The following is a 21626-nucleotide window of genomic DNA, read 5'->3' as shown; positions in this document are numbered from 1 at the left end:
TGTGGGTGTTGCAGCCGCAAATGCTTTACAAGAAGGTATTTGTATATTTTTTTATTCGTTTTGTACTTGGTAATAGGGTGGCTTGCCTCTTAAGGGCTAGAGACCTGGGGGCAGCCAATTCGGATTACTAATGCGGCACATTTGAGCAAGGATCACCTGGTTCCCTTATAAAAGGCAGCAGGGAGATAGTTCTCAGGGAAAACAGAGATTGTTGGTAGCAAGGAGGATCCAGCAGAGAAACTTGGGACTACAAGCAGGAAAAGCTTGAGACAATGGATGCACTTGAGAACTTCATTTTGAATGTTTGTTAATTGAATAAAGCAGAATGCAAGAATGGACAAAAATGTTTGAGTGTTATTGGAGAAGCCCCTTGAAGGGGGAAATTGAGTCAGGGGGCCATTTGCAAGGCTGCCCCAAAGCCATGAGAGGGCTCATGGGAGGTAGCTACCATGGACAATTAGCTTAACCAGAAATGCAGAATCAGAGGATAAAGTGAACTACACAAAATGTGTTGGTCTGATGATTAGACGATGTGATAAATCATGGTTTCTGACTTTGGCTTGATTCACATGTTTTTGTATACAATATTTGTTTTACATTCTGCCACCTGGGCTAAAATATATAGTACCATGTACGTATTTATAGCTTAAATGAATAATACTACATGTGGTTTGCAAGAAAAATGATTGATTTAAATGGGCATTGTGGGTACTCAGCATCTCATAACTGTATGCTTTTTTTATATTGTTGGACTGTCAGAGTTAATTTACAGAACACATACCACATAAGCTGCCTTTAATTATTGCCTTCATTGGATATACTGGGAAAACTCTGAATGCCTAGGGTTAGACTACATTAAAACTGAAAGCTAGTTTAATTCACAAAGTTGCATCCTCTGAGAAAATTTTGCAAATGCATCTCTGTATAACTATATTTCATTTTGCAAGCTCCTCAGTGAAAACACATGCAACTACTCCCATCTACAGTCAATGGGAGCTGTGGGTGTTCAGCAGTTCTGAAAATTGGGCTCTTGGTATTTTCATTCCTGTAACAAAATCTGTATGATACGTTGAGTTTGTGGGCCAGACTCTGGTTTTACACTGGCGTAACATTGATGTCAATGGTATTGCTCCTCCTTTGCAATCATGCAAAGAGAGCAGAATCAAAATGTGTGTGTGTGTGTGTGTGTGTGTGTGTGTCTCTCTCTCTCTCTCTGTCTCTCTGTCTCTCTGGAATGCTTGTATCATTGTGGCTGTATCACTGGATGGAATGCCAGACATGCTCAAGTGTATGTGATCAAGTGTCTTCAGGATCATTACGGAGGACATTCTGAATGACTAGTAGTGCTACACACATGTGAATGCTGTACAGATTAATAGTAGTAATGGTTAATAATTTAACATGACTGACAACTCAAACTTTCCTCACAAATGTTGACAATAGGCTTTGGCTTAATTAATTACAGTTATTAATACTCCTTTATTTTTTGGTCAATATAAGGTACAATGCTGCACTATGTTTTTTCCCTTCTTTAAGGAACTGATGACCAAGCTGATAACAGAGACTCCTGACCAGCCAATCCCATTTCTCATTGACCATCTTCAGTCCAAACAAGGGACCCAGAGTCAACTACAGAGAACATTGTCTGGATCTGCTGCTCTCTGGGCAGAAAGTGAGACATCAGGTAAGTGGGGAATATTTGTATGTTTTGAGATTTTAAAAAAATACTATTATGCCAAAGAAATAACATGAAGAAAACAGAGGTGAGTATTGGAAAATGAACAGAAACTAATATTTCTTAAATAGATTTTATTTATTCTTTGTACCATTAAAGAAATCCATATGATAGAAAGGAGACAAATCCATAAGGCATATAAGGCCAGATGTTCCCCTAATTGGGTTATTCCCATTTAAGGGCAAGAAAACTCGATGAATTTTGACTTGTAACATTTCATTTTCTGTCTTTCTATGCTTCCTATTTCATCCTTCTGGGTACTCAGGGGGTTGGATATTGTTTGATGGGGGTATGTGTGTTTATGAGCAAAAGCGGTTGGAGAACAGGCAGAGAGAGAAAGCATATGAAGCACGTGCAATATGACCCTGAGGGAGAGCCAAGAGAGAAGTCTTTTGGGCAGAGTGCTGTCTGGAAAGAGGCTTAGAACTGTGAGCAAAGGAAGTGCCTCTTGTTGTTTGATTCCTACTGTAAATAAACAGGATTGCATAAAACAAAAACCTTTACTCCATCAATTTCTCCTCTTAATGGAAACAATCTGAAAGATCCTTCTATTGACTAATTGATCAGGTCAAAAAAAGGTAACAATATAATTCAAGATATACAAACTGTAAGATCTTGTAGCGGAGTGAGACTCACCAGTGCAGCGCCTCCTGCTGGTTTTCCTGGGAATTAGCTCCTGTCCAGCCCAGAGCACCCTCTGCAGGCCGGTGTCTCACCTGCCGCTGGCCCTGTGTCCCTCCTGGACCCCAGTGCCCTTTACCTCATGGTTCTGCCCCAGTAGTACCCCCACACTCTAGGTCTCCCCTCCCAGGGGAACCCCAACCCTCTAAACCCACCTTGTCTCAGTGGCTACTGCCAGTCATCATCTAGCCCCCATTCACTGGGGCAGACTGCAGTCTGTAATGGCCATTCATCATTGGCAAGGGGTTAGGACCAGCTGCCTCTGCCTCTTCCCAGGCTGCACCTCTGTAGCCCCAGTACCATTGTAGGCCTTCACCAAGGCCTGCAGCCTGGGGGTTTACCAGGCTGGAGCATCCCTTGCCTTTCCCCAGCACTGCTCTACCTCTGGTGCCCTGCTCCCAGGCAGCTAGGTCCTTCTTTCTGCACTGATAGAGACTGCCCCAGCTTCTGGGCTCACAGCCATTTTATAGGGCCAGCTGTCTCCTAACTGGGTGTGGCCCCAGCTGTGACTGCCTTCCCAATCAGCCTACCCTATTGGCTCCCCAGGGCTGTTTTAACCCCTTCAGGGTACAGATCTACAAAACAAATATAGGTGAAATATACAGTGGAGCTATAGGTTTCAGAGTAGCAGCCGTGTTAGTCTGTAGCCGCAAAAATATAGGTTGTAGCTATAGGTTGTAGTTAGTTAACTGTTCACAGGATGCTCTCCCATGCAAAGGGGATATTTAGGTGGTGTAAATCTGCTGTAAGGACTTCTGCGCTTCCCACAGGCTTGTGGCTGGCACACAGGGCGTGGCCTGTAGGTATGGGCATTCCTCCACCCTAGTGATTCCTGGCTGCAATATCCAGCCAGTGCAAGCTGGAGCAGCCTTCTCATTGCTCCAGTTTGTGCTTGTTTTCTGGCCCATCAGAAAGTAGCCCTAGTATTGGGGAAGTGCAAAGGATGCTTAAAGCCATTGTTTCCTTTCTCCTCACCCCACTTCTCAACTGTGTTGAGGGCTTCGTGGTCACAGCTAATCCCCTGCATTTTTAATCAAAGGCACGTCCATACATTTCTCAAGTTAGATGTGAAAGGAAGCAAGCAGTAGTTTGTATATTCTTGTGCCATGATCTGAAATTGTGTTTGGCATAATTCAGCAAGGGGAAGAGGAAGAGCAGCTGGCCTTATGCTCCTAGACTGATACCCGGTATATCCAGGCAACCCAAAGTATATTTTTATCTGGGGTGTGACAAAGTCAGACCTGACAGCTATGAGAGAGTGGTCCTGTTGGGTTCTGGGAAGTGGGCAGGTGCAAGCCACCCCAGGGCTAAAGGACCCTCCCCCACCCTATAGGGAGAATCCATTAAGCCTGGAACTCAAATAAATACGGGGGGACAACAGAAGAAAAAAAGGTGTGAGGGTCAAAGGGGGCACTGAGCAGAAAACCCCAAACAGCGCCCACTGCTCCTCAAAGGTGTCAAGGGAGCCAGCTGACACTGCCCAGAGGAACTCTGCCTGGATACATGAGCAGAGAGTGGAACAGTAATAGGCCCCACAGTTTCAGAGAACCCCCTCAGCCAACATCCTCTCTATGAGAGAGTGGTCCTATTGGGTTCTGGGGAGGTAGGCGGGCGCAAGCCTGCCCACAGGTAAAGGAGCCTCCGCCAGCCTACAACAGAAAAATAACAAGGATCGGTGTAAGGGTCAGAGGGTCAAAAGTAGGGAACTGGAAGGGGACACCGAGCAGAGAATCCACAGTGCCCACTGCTCCTCGAAGATGTCAAGGGAGCCAGTGGATGCAGCCCAGAGGAACTCTGCCTAGATGTGTGAATAGAGAGAGGATCAGAAATAGGCCCCACAGTTGCAGAGAATCCCCTGAGCCATAGAATGGAGAAGGCCCTTTTCCCTATGAACTGAAAAGAGGTTTCCTCAGGTTAATTAGAGATACCTGATCCCAATTAAGGGCTGCCAGTGACTTTTAGAAACCCCTCTTCTGGTGAGAGAGGGGGAGAGAGAGACACACACATAGACAGGAGGGATGCAGTAGCTGCAGTAGGGTAGGGGCAGCAGGGAGAAAAGGTTTCTCGTAAATGGAAGGCTGCTCTCCTTATATGGGACACAGTCATGTTAACTTCTGTTTGGGGAAGGACTGGCAACCAGAAGCCAGCATAATAAGACAATGCTCTGGGGCAGGGGCAGGAAAAAAATTATTATTTTGTGTTGTTAGTTTGATTTTTGCATAAGAGAACTGCTTGGGCCTACCCTGAGGCCCACATTGTAAATTTTGAAAAAATAAACCAAAGCAAAGAATTAAACCCCCCTGCAGTAGGATTGCTGCATTCCAGGCCTCCACCGCCAGAGAGAGAAATGCTGAGGCTAACAAGGTGAAGGAGTTGCCTTGTCAAACTGGGTTTATCATGTAACATAACCTTGAAAAGTGACCATGCAAATGTAATCGCCTGAGATTTTATTTTTGCGACAGAAAACAAAGGAACAAGAAGAGATTGCAGAAGTTATGATAAACCCTGGCAGGTAAATGCAAAGAAACCTAAAAAGTCAAAGAGTGACCTCGCTGTGTCCAACATTTCTCCACCATCACCGGAATCCAAGTCATGTAAGCAAATTTCAATGCTTTATTAATCAATACACCCATCAGATTGTACTCAGGGTTGAAATAAAATGCAAAACAGGGCTGTCCTTTTAGTTGAAATGGTTGGATACACATCTTAATAGACTTCAGTTCTAGTTATACTTTAATACACACCATAGACTGTTAAGAGTATTGTGCTACCATATATGAATAGGATTACTTTAGAAAAAAAATAAGTTTGAATGTTATGTACTGTTTTATGTTTGAAAATGCTGATTTTGATTGATGTTTCAATTGCCAACACATACACAAAATCTATTCTCTATATCCTTAGTGCTAATAATAGCAGAGGTAGGTAGTTTCTTCAGTGGAATCAATCAGTACAAACAACTTATTGATAACACATCTGGTTTTAGACACAAGTAATGTCAGGAAATAGGAGGACTATTTTGAGACTTGCTGGGAAAGCCTAATTATATATTAAAGGAAAGGAACAAGAGAAATTGGATGACCGAAGAGAGTATTGACAGTGACCTGTAAGGTGAAGTAGTAAGAATGGTGATAAAGGAATTTTAATGAAGTACAGTAGTGCCAATGAACACATTTATGGTATCAAATCAAAAATAAGTTTATTTAATAACTTAGATTTTATTAAGTTTTCATACAAGTAAAACAGATGCTTCACAAATCACTTACAACATTTCCCAAGATCTAAAACACAATGAAGCCATCCAGCTGTATTTGGAGGACTTGGATGCACTCCTACTAGGTCACTATTGAGGAAAAAGCTGGTTATAAATGTGTCTACAACATTTTAAAGTTAGGCCCATCAATAGAAATATAGCTACATTAATACTATCCCTATCAAGAGCGAGAATTCAGAAGGAAACAGTTTACAAAGAAAGAGAAATTACTAAATTTTGTGTAAGAGCAGAAATGTACAGTTAGGCGGAGCACTTCATGTTCACTGTCATTGTCTGATTCCTACTTCAGAAAAAATAATGGGGTCTGATTCTGATCCTCAGCTACGTAGATGTGAGGCATGCTCTAGCCTCTTGTTGCCATATAACCCAGCTACACATCAGGCTGACAGATCCTAGGGAGTTATCAGTATTGGGAAACCAAGTGGTGTTCTATAGCTACTTCTGGGCACCTCCTGGATTTGTTTAGGCGTTTGCCACATGAAACTCAGTGGTACTACAGAGTTGTTGCAAGCTCAATATGACTGTAGGGAAAGGAGCTGATGGAAACTGCACATTTAGGCTTATACACAAGATGTGCTCACTAGAGCTGATTTTTACAATTTTCCTAGGGATATACAACATAAGCAGCAAGGTGGCTTCTCTGAGCCATTAATCTGCCAGTGGCCTAATCTCCACCACTGAAATGCCACTTGATTAATGCTCAATGCATTATAAAGATGGAGCCACACTGCAAACAAGAGGAATACACATTAGAAGTCCATCTATCTTGACTCAAAATACTCAAAGCTGGTGCTTCCTTTCCCATTGCAGACACATAAGAAAAGAAAGGTACATAACATGTATAGCCACAATACTTTCTAAAAGGTTCACTGCATGCAGTTCCATAGATGTTGTGAAGGGGCATACCCTCATTCTGGTGGAGAGGAGACTAACGAGCTCTTCTGGGCTCATTCAGCCTTAACAAGGCACACCTGTAAGGCGTGCTCTGCCGGGGTGGAGATGCTTAAAAAGAGAGAACCTGCCACAGGAAAAGGTGATGAACAGGAAGAAAATTGCTGACAGTAGAGACTGATCAGCCAAGAGGGAGACAGTCACAGGCCTCGCCGTCCTGATGCTTCAAGGGCCAGGAGTAATGCACGGTGCCCCAAGAGGATGGGCTGAAGGTAGACATTAATTAGAGACAGTAGGCCGCCTGTGAAGGTGCTTCGGAACTGCTCTGCTCCAGCTTTGCTGTGGCTCATCCCCAAAACTGCTTGTTCATTCAATATATGGTACCTGTAGTTAGTTTTTAGTTTAGCTAGAGCGCCATGCCCTGGGTTTTAAGTCGTGCGATACTTGTAGGTGATCTATGCCACTGAGTGGGCGTGGACTGCCTATGCTGTTTGGGGGAAACCCATCTGAGCAATTGCTGCAAGCTTAGCAAGTCGTTTAAGCCTCGGACCAAAAGAGAAAGGGACATTAGGCTCTGGGCTATTCTGTTGGAGTCGGCGCTGACCCCGGCTCCGGCGCGCCGCTCCGAGTTAGTGGGCACCGCGGTGTCGGTGCATGGGGACCCTTCAGCGCCGTCGACTAGTCAGCACCGCTCCCAGTCCACGGGGCATGGCAAGAAGGCTAGGAAGAGGCCTTCTTTGCCGCGGCACTGGAGTAAACCTGGGACAGAGGCTAGACCCATGTCGGGGAGTCCTCGATCCCCACTGGCCTCTAGGCATCCGACTTAAGTCGAGCGGAGTAGCCTGGCCTATTCGGAGCAGACCTCCCAGATGTCTGGATGCCCTCCACACCGGAGGCCCTGCAGGCGGCCCAGGATGTTATGTCCATGTTGGTACCAGGAGCACCGCCGATGTTGGCCCCCCGCTCCAGAGGCAAACAACTGCTGGAATCACCGCAGTCGCCCCCAGCTCGGTACCGGTCTCGGTCGAGGGAACGTTCCCTACGGCATTCGCCGCCCAGCGACCGTTCAGGGCAAAATCCACGTGGATCAAAATCCCTCGACGCCCACCAGGCTGTCAGGTTGGGTTCCGTCTGATCGAGACTCTCGGCACCGCTTCGCCTCAAGGAGCGAACACCGACGGGACCGAGGCAGACGACACCAAAGGTCCTTGTCTCGGAGGGGCTACCGCTGCCGGTCACGGCACGAACATCTATGTCGTTCCAGTTCGGCGTCCCGCTCCAGGACCCCGCCATGGCACCGCCCCCACAGCGCTGGGCATCGATCGCCGGCGTCTCGCCAACACGGGTCTGCCCACCAGAGCTGATGGTGGAGCAGCTGTTACCAACGGTACTGGTCCTCCACGGTGGGATCGCGGTCCTGTGGTCGGCATCGCTCCTGCCGCTGCTGCTCCTCCCGGTCCAGGGACAGCGGCAGGTTGTATATCAGCCTGGCCTCCCTTTGTAGTCGTCCATTGATGGGCCAGGCCGAACAGCCGGCTCCACCAGTGCCACAGCAGGTGCAGTGGCACTGGGCCCTGTGGCTGGCCCAATGGTACCACTGGGCACTGTGGCCCCCGATGCAGCCCCCGGTGGGGGTTCGCTCGGTGGCTGGAGCCTCAGAAGGACCATCGGCCTCCTTCTCCAGACCTCTGAGGAAGGAGTCGGTGGGACATACATCCTCGGCACTGTGCCCAGAGAACGACCAGATTTTGGATCCTCCGGTGCCCGTGGACACATTGTTCCAATGGTTAATTATCCTCACTGTTTAAAATTTTACACTTGTAACAGGATGGCTAGCCTCATTAGCTGGAGAGCCTGGGACTAGGCCAGTCCTGATTACAAGATAAGGCCCCACTGGACTAGTATCAGGTAGTTCAGATATAAACAAGCAGGAAGCTGCAGGAATGTCTAGTTGAGAGAGACTAAGAAAGCAGGGCCAAGGGGCTGACCATTAGCCAGAAAGGGCTGGGGTCTGGCGGCTTCGGGTGGAATGGACTGAATGAGAGAGAACTGTAATCAAACCAGCCCTTGACCTTCTTTGTTAAGCTAAATATATTTGAGCTACTCGAGACTGTCACTGTAAGGCATGTTTTCTAATCCTATAGTCATTCTCATGGCTCTTCAATGAACTTTCTCCAATTTGTCAGCATATTTCTTGAATTGTGGACACTGGAGCCGGACGCAATATTCAGGCAGTGATTGTACCAGTCAAAATACAGAGGTAAAATAGCCTCTCTACTCCTACTTGAGCTTCCCCTGTGTATGCATTAGGTTTGTATTAGCTCTTTTGGCCACAACTTTGCACAGCAAGCTCCTGTGCAGTTGATTTACCTGGACCACCAAATCTTTTTTTCAGATCCACTGCTTCCCAGGATTGAGTACGAATATTAACAACCTGAAAGTGTTGAATTACTCCTCTTCCAGGAATTGAGAGTATATAACCAGAGTAAGTACAGGAAATAAGGGCTAGTGCTTTTGCATCCTTTGGGTCAAATCCTGCATCCTTTAAAAGGGCAATGGAAAGCCTAAAAGGCAACAGAACCAGCATGAGTCTGTAGTCTATTTGTCAAGTTGTACTAGTAATGGAGTGGTTCTGTCTCTGCTTTCCCTGCCTGTGTCAGAGGAGTCATCCATGCCAGATCTCTTTGTGCCAAAATGGAGGTGGTTTTAGGGTGAGGTTAGAATGGGAGCAAGTCCAGTGGATCTGCAAGTATATATAGGAGAATGGATGCTACTGGTCTCCTGAGGCTCCTTGGCACTGCACAGCCCAAACCTCATGAAGAACCCTGGCCTATTGATTCCTTCTTAGGCCTTGAATGTCACTTGCAAATATGCCTATCTCTTTAAAAGAGAGTTTGGAGGATGTGGTGGTAAGCCATAAAGAAATGACTGAAGAAGAGGCTAGCTACACTAGGCAAATAGTCAAGCTGTAGAATTTACTGCTGCAGTAGGTTTCATAGATTTATTTATTTTTTTAAGGACAATTATCATTAGCTAGTCTGACCTCTTGCCTAATTTAGTCCATATAATTTCACTCAGTGATTCCCGCATCAAGCCCATAACTTGTGGTTGAATGACCGTTTACTTTTTGAAAGGACATCCAATTCTGATTTAAAAGCTCCAATTGTTGGAGAATTTACATTTTCCAATAAGCTTTTTCCAATGATTAATTATTCTTGCTGCTTAAAAATTTTATTATTTCCAACTGGAATTTGCTGACTTCAATTTCTGCCCATTAGATCTTGTTAGGCCTTTGACTGCTAGATTAAATGTTATCTATTTATGTTTATAGAATGCTTGTATCGAAGACCGTGATCAGTTTGCCTCTTAACCTTTTATTTGATAAACTAAATAGATTGAGATCCTTTAACATCATAGTAAGGAGTGGTTTTTTTCAGATGACAAATCATGCTTGTAGCTCTTCTCTGAACCAGGGATACTGGAACAATTTTTATAGTGGGGGTGCTGAGAACCATTGAACCAAACTGTAAACCCTGTATATAATGGAAACCACTTCAAGTCGGGGGTGCTGCAGCACCCCTCAGAATCCTAATTCCAGCACCTATGCTCTGAACTGACTCCTCAACATCCTTTCTAAAGTGTAGACACAGCATTTCAGCAGTGATCTCACCAATGCCCTATGCAGATGTAATATCTCCTTATTCCTGCTTCGTGTTCCTCTGTTTATGCATCCAGGGATCATGTTAGCACTTTTTGCCTCAGGGAACTAAAAGATAAATATTGTTGTTGGATTTAATAAGGGGATGGGTAATTTTATGACCAATAATGATGTCTATAGTTATGCACACTAAGAAGTATATGCTACCTCACTTCAAGCATAAACTGTCTGCCACAGAGTACTAACAAGATGTGTCTCCATGACTGCCTAGGAATTTTCCACCACCACCATGAGTGTGTGTGCACATGGGTGGCCAGGTGCCTTATGATGGTGGGAATCTCATTCCCCTGAAGCTATTGCCAGAAGATTTAATGAGCCAATGGTCTGATTCACCGTCAAATCCGATATTTGAAAGGACAGTTGTGTGTATTTAAAAAATAAAATAAACAAAATAATCTCCCTCTAGAAAACTGATTATTCTTTTAGGAACAAAGGTTTAATTGCATCTGTTGTAGGTGTTGGGAGGAAAAAAGGAGAGAGAGAAAATGGAAGCTGGTGGCAAAGGGACAGCTTTCCAAGATGTAGTGTGAAAGATGCAATATCAAATAGTGATTTCTGATATGAAATCTCAACTTTATAAAAGGGAAAAGCTAACTAACTTCCATACAAAAATGCTATGAATGTCATAAATTGTAGGTGCATCCTTTCAAGGCAAATATTGTTTATATATTTGGAATAATACACAAGGATGATTCAGGTAATATGATGGGGATTTAAAATGCTGACATATTTTGATGAATGACTGAGCATAATAAAACCGGAGAAGGGTAGGAATATTACTAAGGGGCTATACTAAATCTGAAGTGAGAAATGTATAGGTTTCGCTGCATATCATTTCTATTCAAGAGATCACTTAATTGTGAAAAATAAGCCAAGACCCAAATTCAAAGGCGTGGATTATCTAGTTTTTTTTCTGATAATTTATTGTAATATAAAAAGTTAATAAATGCTTAAGAGGGAAATTAGTAGAAGAAGCAACACATGATTTTTGACTTCAGGAAAGAGAATGGACTTTTGCTTTCTATTCTAGAATATGTGGGAAATAATCAATATTTCTATTTTTTTCTGCAGTGTATCTGAGAAAAACTAATTCTGGTTAGGTCTAATAAGGAAGGCAGTTATTCAGAGTAGTATAAAAATAATAAATAAGACTTTTAATAAACATAAAATAATCCTAATATAGGGAATGGGAGAGCACTAAAACAAATGCAGTAATTAAAAGGATGACTAAAGCAACCCCCCAAAATGGTCTTTTTCTCGTTGTGCATGTGATTCCGATTGGCACTAATGAGCTACATGCTTATAGTGAGAAAAGAATAAGAGCTTTCTTTCTATTCATCAGTTTGAATAACTCTCTTTTTAAGCAGGAACCCTGCAATTCCATATAATTTCAAGTACCAGTTTGTGCTGCACAAGATATAGAAGTCTGTAAATTGTTTTTATGTATTTGGTGCAGATGTAGTTTGTAAATAGTGAGTTGAGAGTTAGTGAAATAAAAAAAGATGTCACAGCTGTTTAAATGAGGTGAAGCAGTAGTCATGTTCTTGTTTTCTTATACATTATTTTCATTTGATTGTGGGGCAGTGACATTAACTATTTCTTTCCGATAGGAATGTTACTAGCATCACCCAGAATTTTGTCACTTCCATATAGTGTTACTGCAGTGTGTATTGCATAAAGCTATGGCTGAAGATAACTCAGGAGTTGCAGCTTGATGCAGAATGCAGCAATCCACTTACATAGCTTTTGACATGCTGGAGCTTTCTATCCTCTGGCAGAGCAGTTGAGGTCATCTTTGGAGTTGAGCTAATGTTCTCTTAAGATAAAATCTCTTGGGTGTAGTAATGCAGACTCAACAGAAGAGTATGCTTCCCAAGAAGCCGTAAGGGAACAGAGTAAAAGCTCATATGCTTACACAGCCTTTTGCCTGGTGTGTAATGGATATATATTTTGTTTAATTGTTTCTTTTGCTTTTCTGTTAACTGAATTGAGACAATGGCAGGAGTATTTATATAAATAAAACAAATTTTGTTTTGTTTATGGTAAAACTAATAATAAAAACAGAAATAGGAGTTCTTTATTTCCATTTTGTCTTCTTTCCTTTTATTGGCCAATAGGTACACATTTCATTTACCATGTAGTGGTTGCACTTACAGAGCAATGTGTACATGGTTTGTTTTGGGGTTTTTTTGTCTGAGAATTCAGTGTTAGCTGTTCCTGGTGGTTAGTTGATTTGGTCGCAAAGGTCATTTGGAAATTCTGCCTCTGGACTTTTTTTTTTTCCTTTGGAACCACCTCACTAACTGAAATAAAAATATATCCAGTAAGTGTTATAAGAAGGGGAAAACTGACTTCAACATTATGAGCATTCTTGATCTTGTAGACTCATTGCACAGCTTGTTGCTACTGTAGCTTTCTGAATTATGAAATCTAATCTTTATATATAAATTTTACTTAGTGCCAAGGTCAATAGAGCATCCTAAATGGGACTGGCGGAGAAAACCGGAGAGCCAGGAGTTTGACGAATTAAATCATATTCTTCAGGAGAGTAAGAAGCTGGGGAAAGCCCTTGAGAATCTCTCTCGCAGTAAGTTGATTTTAAATTTTTTAATGTGACTGTGGAATATTGATCTTACTAATATATTATAAATATGTACTAAAGGTGGTGGTTTTTCTTTTACACTGGTGTCATTTAGGAGTAACTCCACTGAAGTCAACAAAGTTAAACTGGGTAAGTTAAAGGGAGATCAGGGACACGGTTCTCTTAAAATAAAATTTTTAATTAAAAAAAACAAGCCATTTTATGGCTTTGATCCCAATAAACAATCACTTACTTATGTAAACCAGCTTAAGAATTGTAAATGATATCGGTTTAAACAGAAAAAAGTAATTGTTTTTTAGAGAAGGTGTAAACGGCGTGCTACGAAGCACATATGAAATTTTTGTCCAAATGGGGCCATGAAGTAAAACAAAGGCAAATGGAGCATTTTTTGTCCCTTAAAAGACACCAGTTGTAGGGTTTTTTGTTTGTTTGTTTGTTTGTTTTTTAATTTTGGGGGGGGGGAAAGAAGGGTGCTATTACAGATATATTTCCCACACAAAAAAAAGGCAGGTCTTAAATCCATTCTTTTCCCTGGGATTTGCCATCATGGTGGAAAAACAAATTAACCCAATGTGGCTAGAATTCTAGAGCTGAAATATAATCACAGGAAAAACTAATAATTTTAACAATCAATTAACCAGTTAATTGGACCAGTAGTGCCAGTCTAACAGTTGTACTATGCCAAGGTTTAACTAGGGAGAAAGCAAATTGCCAATGTGTGAAAGTTGACTTATTTTAAAGAGTGATAACTTGCCACTTCAGTGGCTGGAAGGGAGTGCAGGTGTGTGGGAACCACATGTCCTCATGGAAACTCATATAGGATGTTCCATAGCACAGTTCTTTATGGCCCCAAAAGTCAAAGCTTTCCAGATGTTTCTGCGGTTTGATGTAGTCTGCAGGTGTGTCCTAAGAGTGAACGTCTTGTCTGGCTTTTGGAAGGAGAAGCACACAGATCCCTGTCCCCTTCCGCCCTATGAATCATTATGGCCATTAGCCATGAATGAGGAGGAAAGAAATCTGAGGCTACTGTAGGAACCACTGGTGCTGTGTGGCAACTGCTACTCTTCTCTCTTTCACAGCTACCTGCTGTGCTGTAGAGGTAAATAGGAAAGAGTGCAGGGCGGGGCCAGTAGTCTGATGTGTATGTAGGAGGCAGAAGTAGGAAACAGTTCCATAATGCCTGGGGTCCAGATTTAGAGGCAGTGCTTTAATAAAAAATAATAATAATAATAATCTCCACAGATGCCTGATCCATACTAACCAACATTCCCAAAACAGTGGGTGACTCTGGAGAAGATAGTCATCGACAGTGAGGAGGCAGTGCCGCTCAATAGCTCTCCCAAGGAAGAGCTGGCATGCACATGTGTTCCTGCTGTGTAGGGAGTGTTGTGTCATGAACTACTTAAATACCCTGAGAACACTCTGAAATGCAAGAGAAAGAGCTTTCATAGACACATTACTATCCTCTCTACAGCATACACAGTGCACAACTGAGAGTGGGAAGAAATGCAACACATACCTATGAGAGAATGTTGAATATGCCCATTAAAACCAGATATTTCTGACAGTCTAACTGAAAACACACAATTGTGTGGCATGCAGCTAGATTTTTATCAGTAATGTCACACTGGTTACATGCTTAAGATGTAGTACTTCTTTCAGTAAGGTACAGTTGTTGGTCTGAAACATGCTGTAGTCATTAAAAATGATTTACCCACGATCAGTTACACATCTAGTCCTAAATGCCAGTGTACTGTGGTCTGCTAATTGAACTATAGTACTAGCCATCAGCATTCTGGGATGGTTTCTCCTTTTTTTCTGTTCAACGTGAACTTTCAAATCATGTTGTTCTCACTTGAGATCAATGTTTGTGATTTTAATTTGAGATTGACGTTTTTAGATAAGTTCAGTCAAACCTGTAAGGAAGATAAAGCTATCTCAGTACTGCAGCTGCTACATGATATATTGCCTTTGCTTATAGAATCTGTTTACTTTTAGTGTGATGTATGGGTAATAAAAGAAAATAATGATATTTGCTAAGATTGAAAAAAGAGGAATCTGCACATAATTATTTCTATTCAGTTCTTAAATTAGGGTTTTCCTTACACTGAGAGAACTGTGACCTCAGTTGTAAGTATCCTTTTCCTATGCTCTTTAAATTTTTAATTACCTGTGCTGAACTATTTGGCATTTTATTCTAACCTGCTGTAAGTTATAGGACCACATTCATTTTTGAGTTACAGCCCTTTGCAGAATAGGAATTTGGTCCTGCAGCCACTGTACATGCCAATCTCCATAATAGTTAGACAAGTATTCTTTCTTTGGGGACTTAATTTTTTTCCTCTTAAACTCATCTTTTGGACTGAACACTTAAAGATGGTCCTGTCTGCTCAGCAAGGGTAATAAAGATTAAAGCACTTTTCTCAAGAATGGGATTTATCCAAAACATCGCCCTCCCTCCTTGCTGGACAGCATACTATATACTGGTATATTGCTGCATTGCACTTTGGAGGAGACTGTTTCAGTGGTGTTGTATGGGTATAGTTTGTAAAGCACTTGAGCATCATTCAAGATGGAAGTCATTATAGAAACATAAAAAATAATTGTGATTAATAATAAAAGGGACAGACACATAGCATCAGACTTTCAATTCAAAGTGTCTTACGGTTATTGAATTCTTACTGGGGAAAATAAAATTGTAGTAATGTCTTGTGGGTGAAGTGACTCCATGGAACATATAAGACTCTAGGTAAGTTAAACAAAATTGGGAAGTCAATTCTTGCTTTTCAGGCTCTGAATCTCAGATTTCATATCACTTCCCTGTCAGAGTGGTTGATGAGGTTATTCTGTTAACATTGGAACTATTTTTCTCAGATTTTGGACAGAGCCCTGGTGCATGAAAACCAGAATGCTTTACTGAGTAGGAGAAAAATTGGCTCTTGGGAACTCTATGGCCACCTTCTGGCTGATTAGGAAAATGCAACAGTATATTTACATTCACTCTTAATGAATACTACATGAATGAATTACAAGTTGTATATCTTTTCCTAGAATATGGTATACACAGCAACTTACCAGGCATGAGTTTGAGGGGGTGCGCGTGTACAGAAGTGATTACAAAAAGGAAAGGAACTGGCCTGAACTAATAAATGACACACATTATGTTCTCTTTCAATATTTTAATTAAAAATGAGTCCCAATGAGGGCAGATGATGATAGATCTCCCTGAGTTTTGAGAGTCATTTTCACTCAGCTAACTTGCTGTTTTAAGTTTTTCACTGTTTTAAATACATTACATTTTCTTACTACATATAAGTCCATTAACTAGTGTACCATTCATCAGAGAGAGGAGGTTTTGCATTGCAGGGTTTTTGATGCCTCGTTTTAGGCTAGGCCTAAGCTTGTATATCCCCTAGAGTTTGTGAAAAAGAACTTGTTGCTGTTAAATTTTTGACACCAGATGCTAAATGTTGCTCTGTGAAAGGCTGTAGTCACAGAGTGAATGAAAGTTAAAATACACTATACTGTGTATTAACGATATTTGGTTTTATTACAATAGAGCAGTATGAATTATACTCTACTACAAATGATGACTACATATAAGAGCTAAGAATTATTATTAATAATGTATACCCTTTCTAACTTTCGCCTTTAAAAAAAATATTTTGAAAGTGCACTTATGGCTCAGCATATCAAAGTTAGAGAAATCTGCCCAGAGACAAATTTGCTTTCTTTACTATGGAAGATATTATTCCTAGATTGAATGGAATCAACCTCTATTCATTACTTCATGCTGGAAATCCATTTTAGGAAGAGGACCCTGCCTCCAGACACTGGCACAATGAACACGTTTATTTCTTCACTCTGACAGCACTGTTACTACAGATAGCCACAAAGAAATCTCCAATCCACAACAGAAAATGAGAGAACAGCTTAGAGGACAAAGAGGTGGTATATTTATGGGCAGTATATTAATCTATGCTGATATAAAAGAAAAGCATGACAAACAATTGACCAGTATTCTAAATGTAAAGGAGTTGGAGGGTGCATGTAACAGGGTGGCTTGTCTCATTCTTAGGGCCCTGCCAAATTCGTGGTCCATTTTGGTCAATTTCACAGCCATAGGATTTTAAAAATTGTAAATTTCATGATTTCAGCTCTTTAAATCTGAAATTTCACTGCTGTTGTAATTGTAGGGGTCCTGACCCCAAAAGGAGTTATTAAGGGGGTTATTGTAAGGGGGTTGCGGTACTGCTACCCTTAGGGTACGTCTACACTTACTTTCTGGTTCGGCGGCAGGCAATCAATCTTCTGGGATCGATTTATCGCATCTTGTTTAGACGCGATAAATCGATCCCGGAAGTGCTCGCCGTCGACGCCGGTACTCCAGCTCGGCGAGAGGAGTACGTGGCATCGACAGGGGAGCCTGCCTGCCGCGTCTGGACCCGCGGTAAGTTCGGACTAAGGTACTTCGAATTCAGCTACGTTATTAACGTAGCTGAATTTGCGTACCTTAGTCCGAAGTGGGGGGCTAGTGTGGACCAGGCCTTACTTCTGCACTGCTGGTGGTGGTGGTGCTGCCTTCGGATTTGGGCAGCTGGAGAGTGGCAGCTGCTGGTCGGGAGCCCAGCTCTGAAGGCAGCACCACCACCAGCAGCAGTGCAGAAGTAAGGGTAGCAGTACCGCAACCCCCTTACAATAGCCCCCTTAATAATTGGCCAGCAGCAGCGCAGAAGTAAGGAGTGCATGGTATGGTATTGCCATCCTTATATCTGCGCTGCTGCTTGCAAAGCTGGGCCCTCAGTCAGCAGCCGCCACTGTCTGGCCACCCAGCTCAGAAGGCAGCAGCGCAAAAGTAAGGATGGCATGGTATGGTATTGCCACTCTTTACTTCTGCACTGCTGCTGCTGGGGTGCCACCTTCAGAGCTGGGTGCCTGGCCAACAGCTGCCCTCTGGTTGGCCAGCTCTGAAGTCAGCACAGAAGTAGAGGCAGTAATACCGTGACCCCCTCCCCCAAATAACCTTGTGGACCCCCCCCACAACTTCCTTTTGGGTCAGGACCCCCAATTTGAGAAACGCTGATCTCCCCCGTGAAATCCCCATAGTATAGGGTAAAAGCATGCAAAAACCAGATTTTATGGTGGGAGATCAGATTTCACAGTGCATGGCTCTATTTCATGGCTGTGATTTTGGTATGGCCCTACTCATTCTGCTCTCTTTCCAAGCTACCTGCTGTAGAGGTAGACAGCAAAGAGTGGAGGAGCCAGGTGCCTGATGTATATAGGAGGCAGAAGTAGGATAATCCCATAATGTCTGGGGTCCAGATTTGGAGGCTGTGCTTTAATAATAAAAAAAGCCTTCCAGATACCAGTTCAGTACTGACCAACATCCCCAAAGCAGTTGGCGACTCTGGTGGTAGTCCTGGACAGTAAGGACACAGTGGCTCCAAATATCTCCCCTAGTGAAGAGCCTGCATGCACATGTGTTCTTGCTGTGTGAGGACCATTGTATTGAAGTAGTTCATGACACAGTGAGAAGGCTCTTTGAAATTCAAGAGTGAGCTTTCATGGTGTGATGGTATGGGGGGGGGTCTCCCTCCAGTGCGGGCTGAGTTCACCCCATCCCTAAAGCTGTCCTTTACCTCGAGGCAGTGAGACCTAAGGACTCAAGTCGATAGGGTTACCCTGATTCACAAGGCAGCAAGGCCTAGCGGCCAGAGTCAATAGACTGGCCTTCGTTCACAGGGCGGGTAGGCCTACTGGCTGGGGTCATTAGGGTGGCCCTGATTTGCAGGGCAGTAAGGCCTAGCAGCCAGAGACAATAGAGCGGCTCTGATTCATAGGGCAGTAAGGTCTAATGGTCAGAGTTAATAGGGTGGTGAGCCTCTACCTGGAGGTGGGTGGTGGCCAGGGTAGGGGGATCCAGGCCCTCCTTGCTCCACCAGGTCCCAGCCCAAGGCCCTGACAGTGGCGAGTGCATTCGCCACTGAGTCAGCGGGGATTCAACCACAATACGCTGACCACACTAGGGACTATGGCTAATCCTTGCCCTTGGCTACTTTTTACCATGACTCCTGTATCCGTGGTCTGGACAGCTTCCGGGTTCCTGTGCCGGGGCTGTTCCTGGTGGCTCCAAAGTCCCTGAGGTGTCTGCAGGTATCGGTAGGGTTACCATACGTCCGGATTTCCCTGGACATGTCCGGCTTTTTGGTACTCAAATCCCCGTCCGGGGGGAATTGCCAAAAAGCCGGACATGTCCGGGGAAATAGGGAGGCAGCATAAGCCAGGGTCCGCCTGGCCCCAGCACGACCCGCCAGGTCCGCAGCGCAGCCCAGCCGCCCGGTTACATTGTAGCGAGCTCGGGCGGGGGAAAGGGGGGCGTAGCCGCAGAAGGCAGCGAAGGGGCCGCTGCTGCCCCCGGAGGCCGGGCAGACCGCGCGCCCCAGCCGAGCCCGCAGGACTACGGGGAGGCCAGGCCCAGCCAGCGGCTCGGGCTTCCCTCACGGGCGGGGACTCCCCGGCCACTGGGGGACCCTTCCTGTGGCCCCATCACCCCGCGCGGCAGGAAAGAGGCTGCGGCACGGGGCAGGGAGTGTGGCGTGTGCCGGGGCTGCAGGGACCCGCGCTGCCCCGGTCGCCGCTGAGCATCCGAAGCCCCTGCCAGGCAGAGGCTGCCGGGGGAGCAGGGCAGGCGGGGGGGTGCAGAGGCTGCAGGGCGAGGAGGAGCAGGGCAGGCAGGGGCATAGAGGCTGCAGGGGCAGGGGGGCGCAGGGACAGGGCAGATGGGGGCACAGAGGCTGCAGGGGCGGGGGGGTGCAGGGGCTGCAGGGTGAGTGGGGAGCAGGGGGTACAGAGGCTGCAGGGGCGGGTGGGTGCAGGGGCTGCAGGGCGAGGAGGAGCGGGGCAGGGGGGCACAGGTGCAGGGCAGGTGGTGGGGTGCAGAGGCTGCAGGGGCGGGGGGGTGCAGGGGATACAGGGCGAGGAGGAGCAGGGCAGGCAGGGGCATAGAGGCTGCAGGGGCAGGGGGGCGCAGGGGCAGGGCAGGTGGGGGGCGCAGAGGCTGCAGGGGCGGGGGGGGTGCAGGGGATGCAGGGCCAGTGGGGAGCAGGGGGCACAGAGGCTGCAGGAGCGGGGGGGGGTGCAGGGGCTGCAGGGCGAGTGGGGAGCAGGGAAGCACTTAGCAACCCCCAACCAAGTTCAGAGCGGGAGGGAGAATGTGGAGTGCTCAGAGGAGGGGGCAGAGTTGGGGCAGGGACTTTGGGGAAAGGGTTGGAATGGGAGTGGGGAAGGGGTGGAGTTGGGCGGGGCCGGGGGTGGGGCCGGGGCAGGGAAGGGGTGGAGTTGGGCGGGGCCGGGGGTGGGGCCGGGGCAGGGAAGGGGTGGAGTTGGGGTGGGGCTGGGCTGGGGGCAGGACCGGGGCCCCGTGGAGTGTCCTCTTTTTTAAATGTTTGAATATGGTAACCCTAGGTATCGGGGCATCTGCTGGGGTCTTGGCGCTTCTGGCTTCTGCAGTCGGGGGCTGCAATGGCTCCAAGGCTGGAACCTGCAATGGACGTCCTTTGTCTTCGGTGGTAAACTCCGACTGAGCTGAGTTGCCCACTTTTATTCTGGTACTGGGCATGGGGGCAGGGCTTCCTTAGCCCACAAGGAGGAGTTAACCCTTTCCTGTCCAGTGCAGGGTGAGTTCACACTGTCACACATCCTCCCACTTAAGAGGGCACCCCGTGTGGGTTCTTCCTCTCCCCCGTTTCCGCCTATCCTCGGAAAAAAAAAAATCGGTGTTGGCATGCGCCTTCCTGGGGCAGCATAATACCTGAAAGTTGTATGGCTGAAGGGCAAGATACCACCACATGATTCGCATGTGTTGGTGTGCTTCATGGTATTTAACCATTGCAGGGATGCATGGTCTGTGATCACTCTGAATGTATTTCCTAACAGATAATATTGCAGGGCGTCTATGGCCCACTTAACAGCCAAGGCCTCCTTTTCAATAGTTGAATTGCGGGTTTCTCTGGGGAACACCTTGTGACTTAGGTACAGCACTGGGTGTTTTCCCTGGCAATTTCTTGTGACAATACTGCCCCAAGGCCCACTTCTGAAGTGTCTGTCTGTAAAATGAAAGGTTTCTGGAAGTCCAGGTGTATCAAGACTGGTCCTCTTGTGAGTCATTCTTTCAATGTCTGAAAGGTGCGCGCGCTCTCTCTCTCTCTCTCTCTCAGTGGACCATTGCACCCTCTGGGGTGTGAGTTTCTAGTTAGGTCTGGCAGGATCACAAAGTCTGGGACAAAACACTGGTAATATCTGGCTAGACCAAAGAATTGCTGCACCTGCATCTTTGTTGTAGTGGTGGACCAATCTCACAGGGCCTATATCTTGTCAACCAGGGGCTGTAGTTGTCCCGCCCCCGCCCCCGACTCCCTTGGTGTATCCTAAGTACATCACCTCACACTGCCTGAGGTGGCATTTTGTGGGGTTTGCCGTGAGTCCAGCATTCTTAAGAGAACCCTGGATAGGTGTTGTAGATGGTCCTCCCAACAGGGAGCTGTACGTGATACCGTCGATGTAGGCATGGCATAGTGCTCAGGGTTGTAACAGTTGGTCCATGAGCTGCAGGGAGGTGGCTGTGGCCTTGTGCAGTCCGAGTGGCATTTTTATAAATTGTCGGAATGGCCATTTTAGGGCGACAGTTCGGTGTCAGGGGGATTTGCCAATATCCCTTAGTCAG

General features: G+C 45.3%; 1 protein-coding gene across 1 annotated transcript in view; it reads left to right on the top strand.

Moving 5' to 3' along the window:
* Window positions 1–21626, top strand: part of C2H8orf34 (chromosome 2 C8orf34 homolog) — a 252748-nt gene that overhangs the window by 58071 nt on the left and 173051 nt on the right. Inside the window, exons 2-4 of the mRNA XM_065397933.1 lie at window positions 1537–1684; window positions 4879–5010; window positions 12758–12886. Of these exons, the coding sequence (XP_065254005.1) occupies window positions 1537–1684; window positions 4879–5010; window positions 12758–12886 (409 nt within the window). The remainder of the gene's footprint in view (window positions 1–1536; window positions 1685–4878; window positions 5011–12757; window positions 12887–21626) is intronic.

This window comes from Emys orbicularis, chromosome 2 (genome assembly GCF_028017835.1).
Source record: "Emys orbicularis isolate rEmyOrb1 chromosome 2, rEmyOrb1.hap1, whole genome shotgun sequence".
NCBI lineage: Eukaryota > Metazoa > Chordata > Testudines > Emydidae > Emys > Emys orbicularis.
Note: the sequence above shows the minus strand (reverse complement) of the source record. Positions and strands in the feature narration are given on the sequence as shown.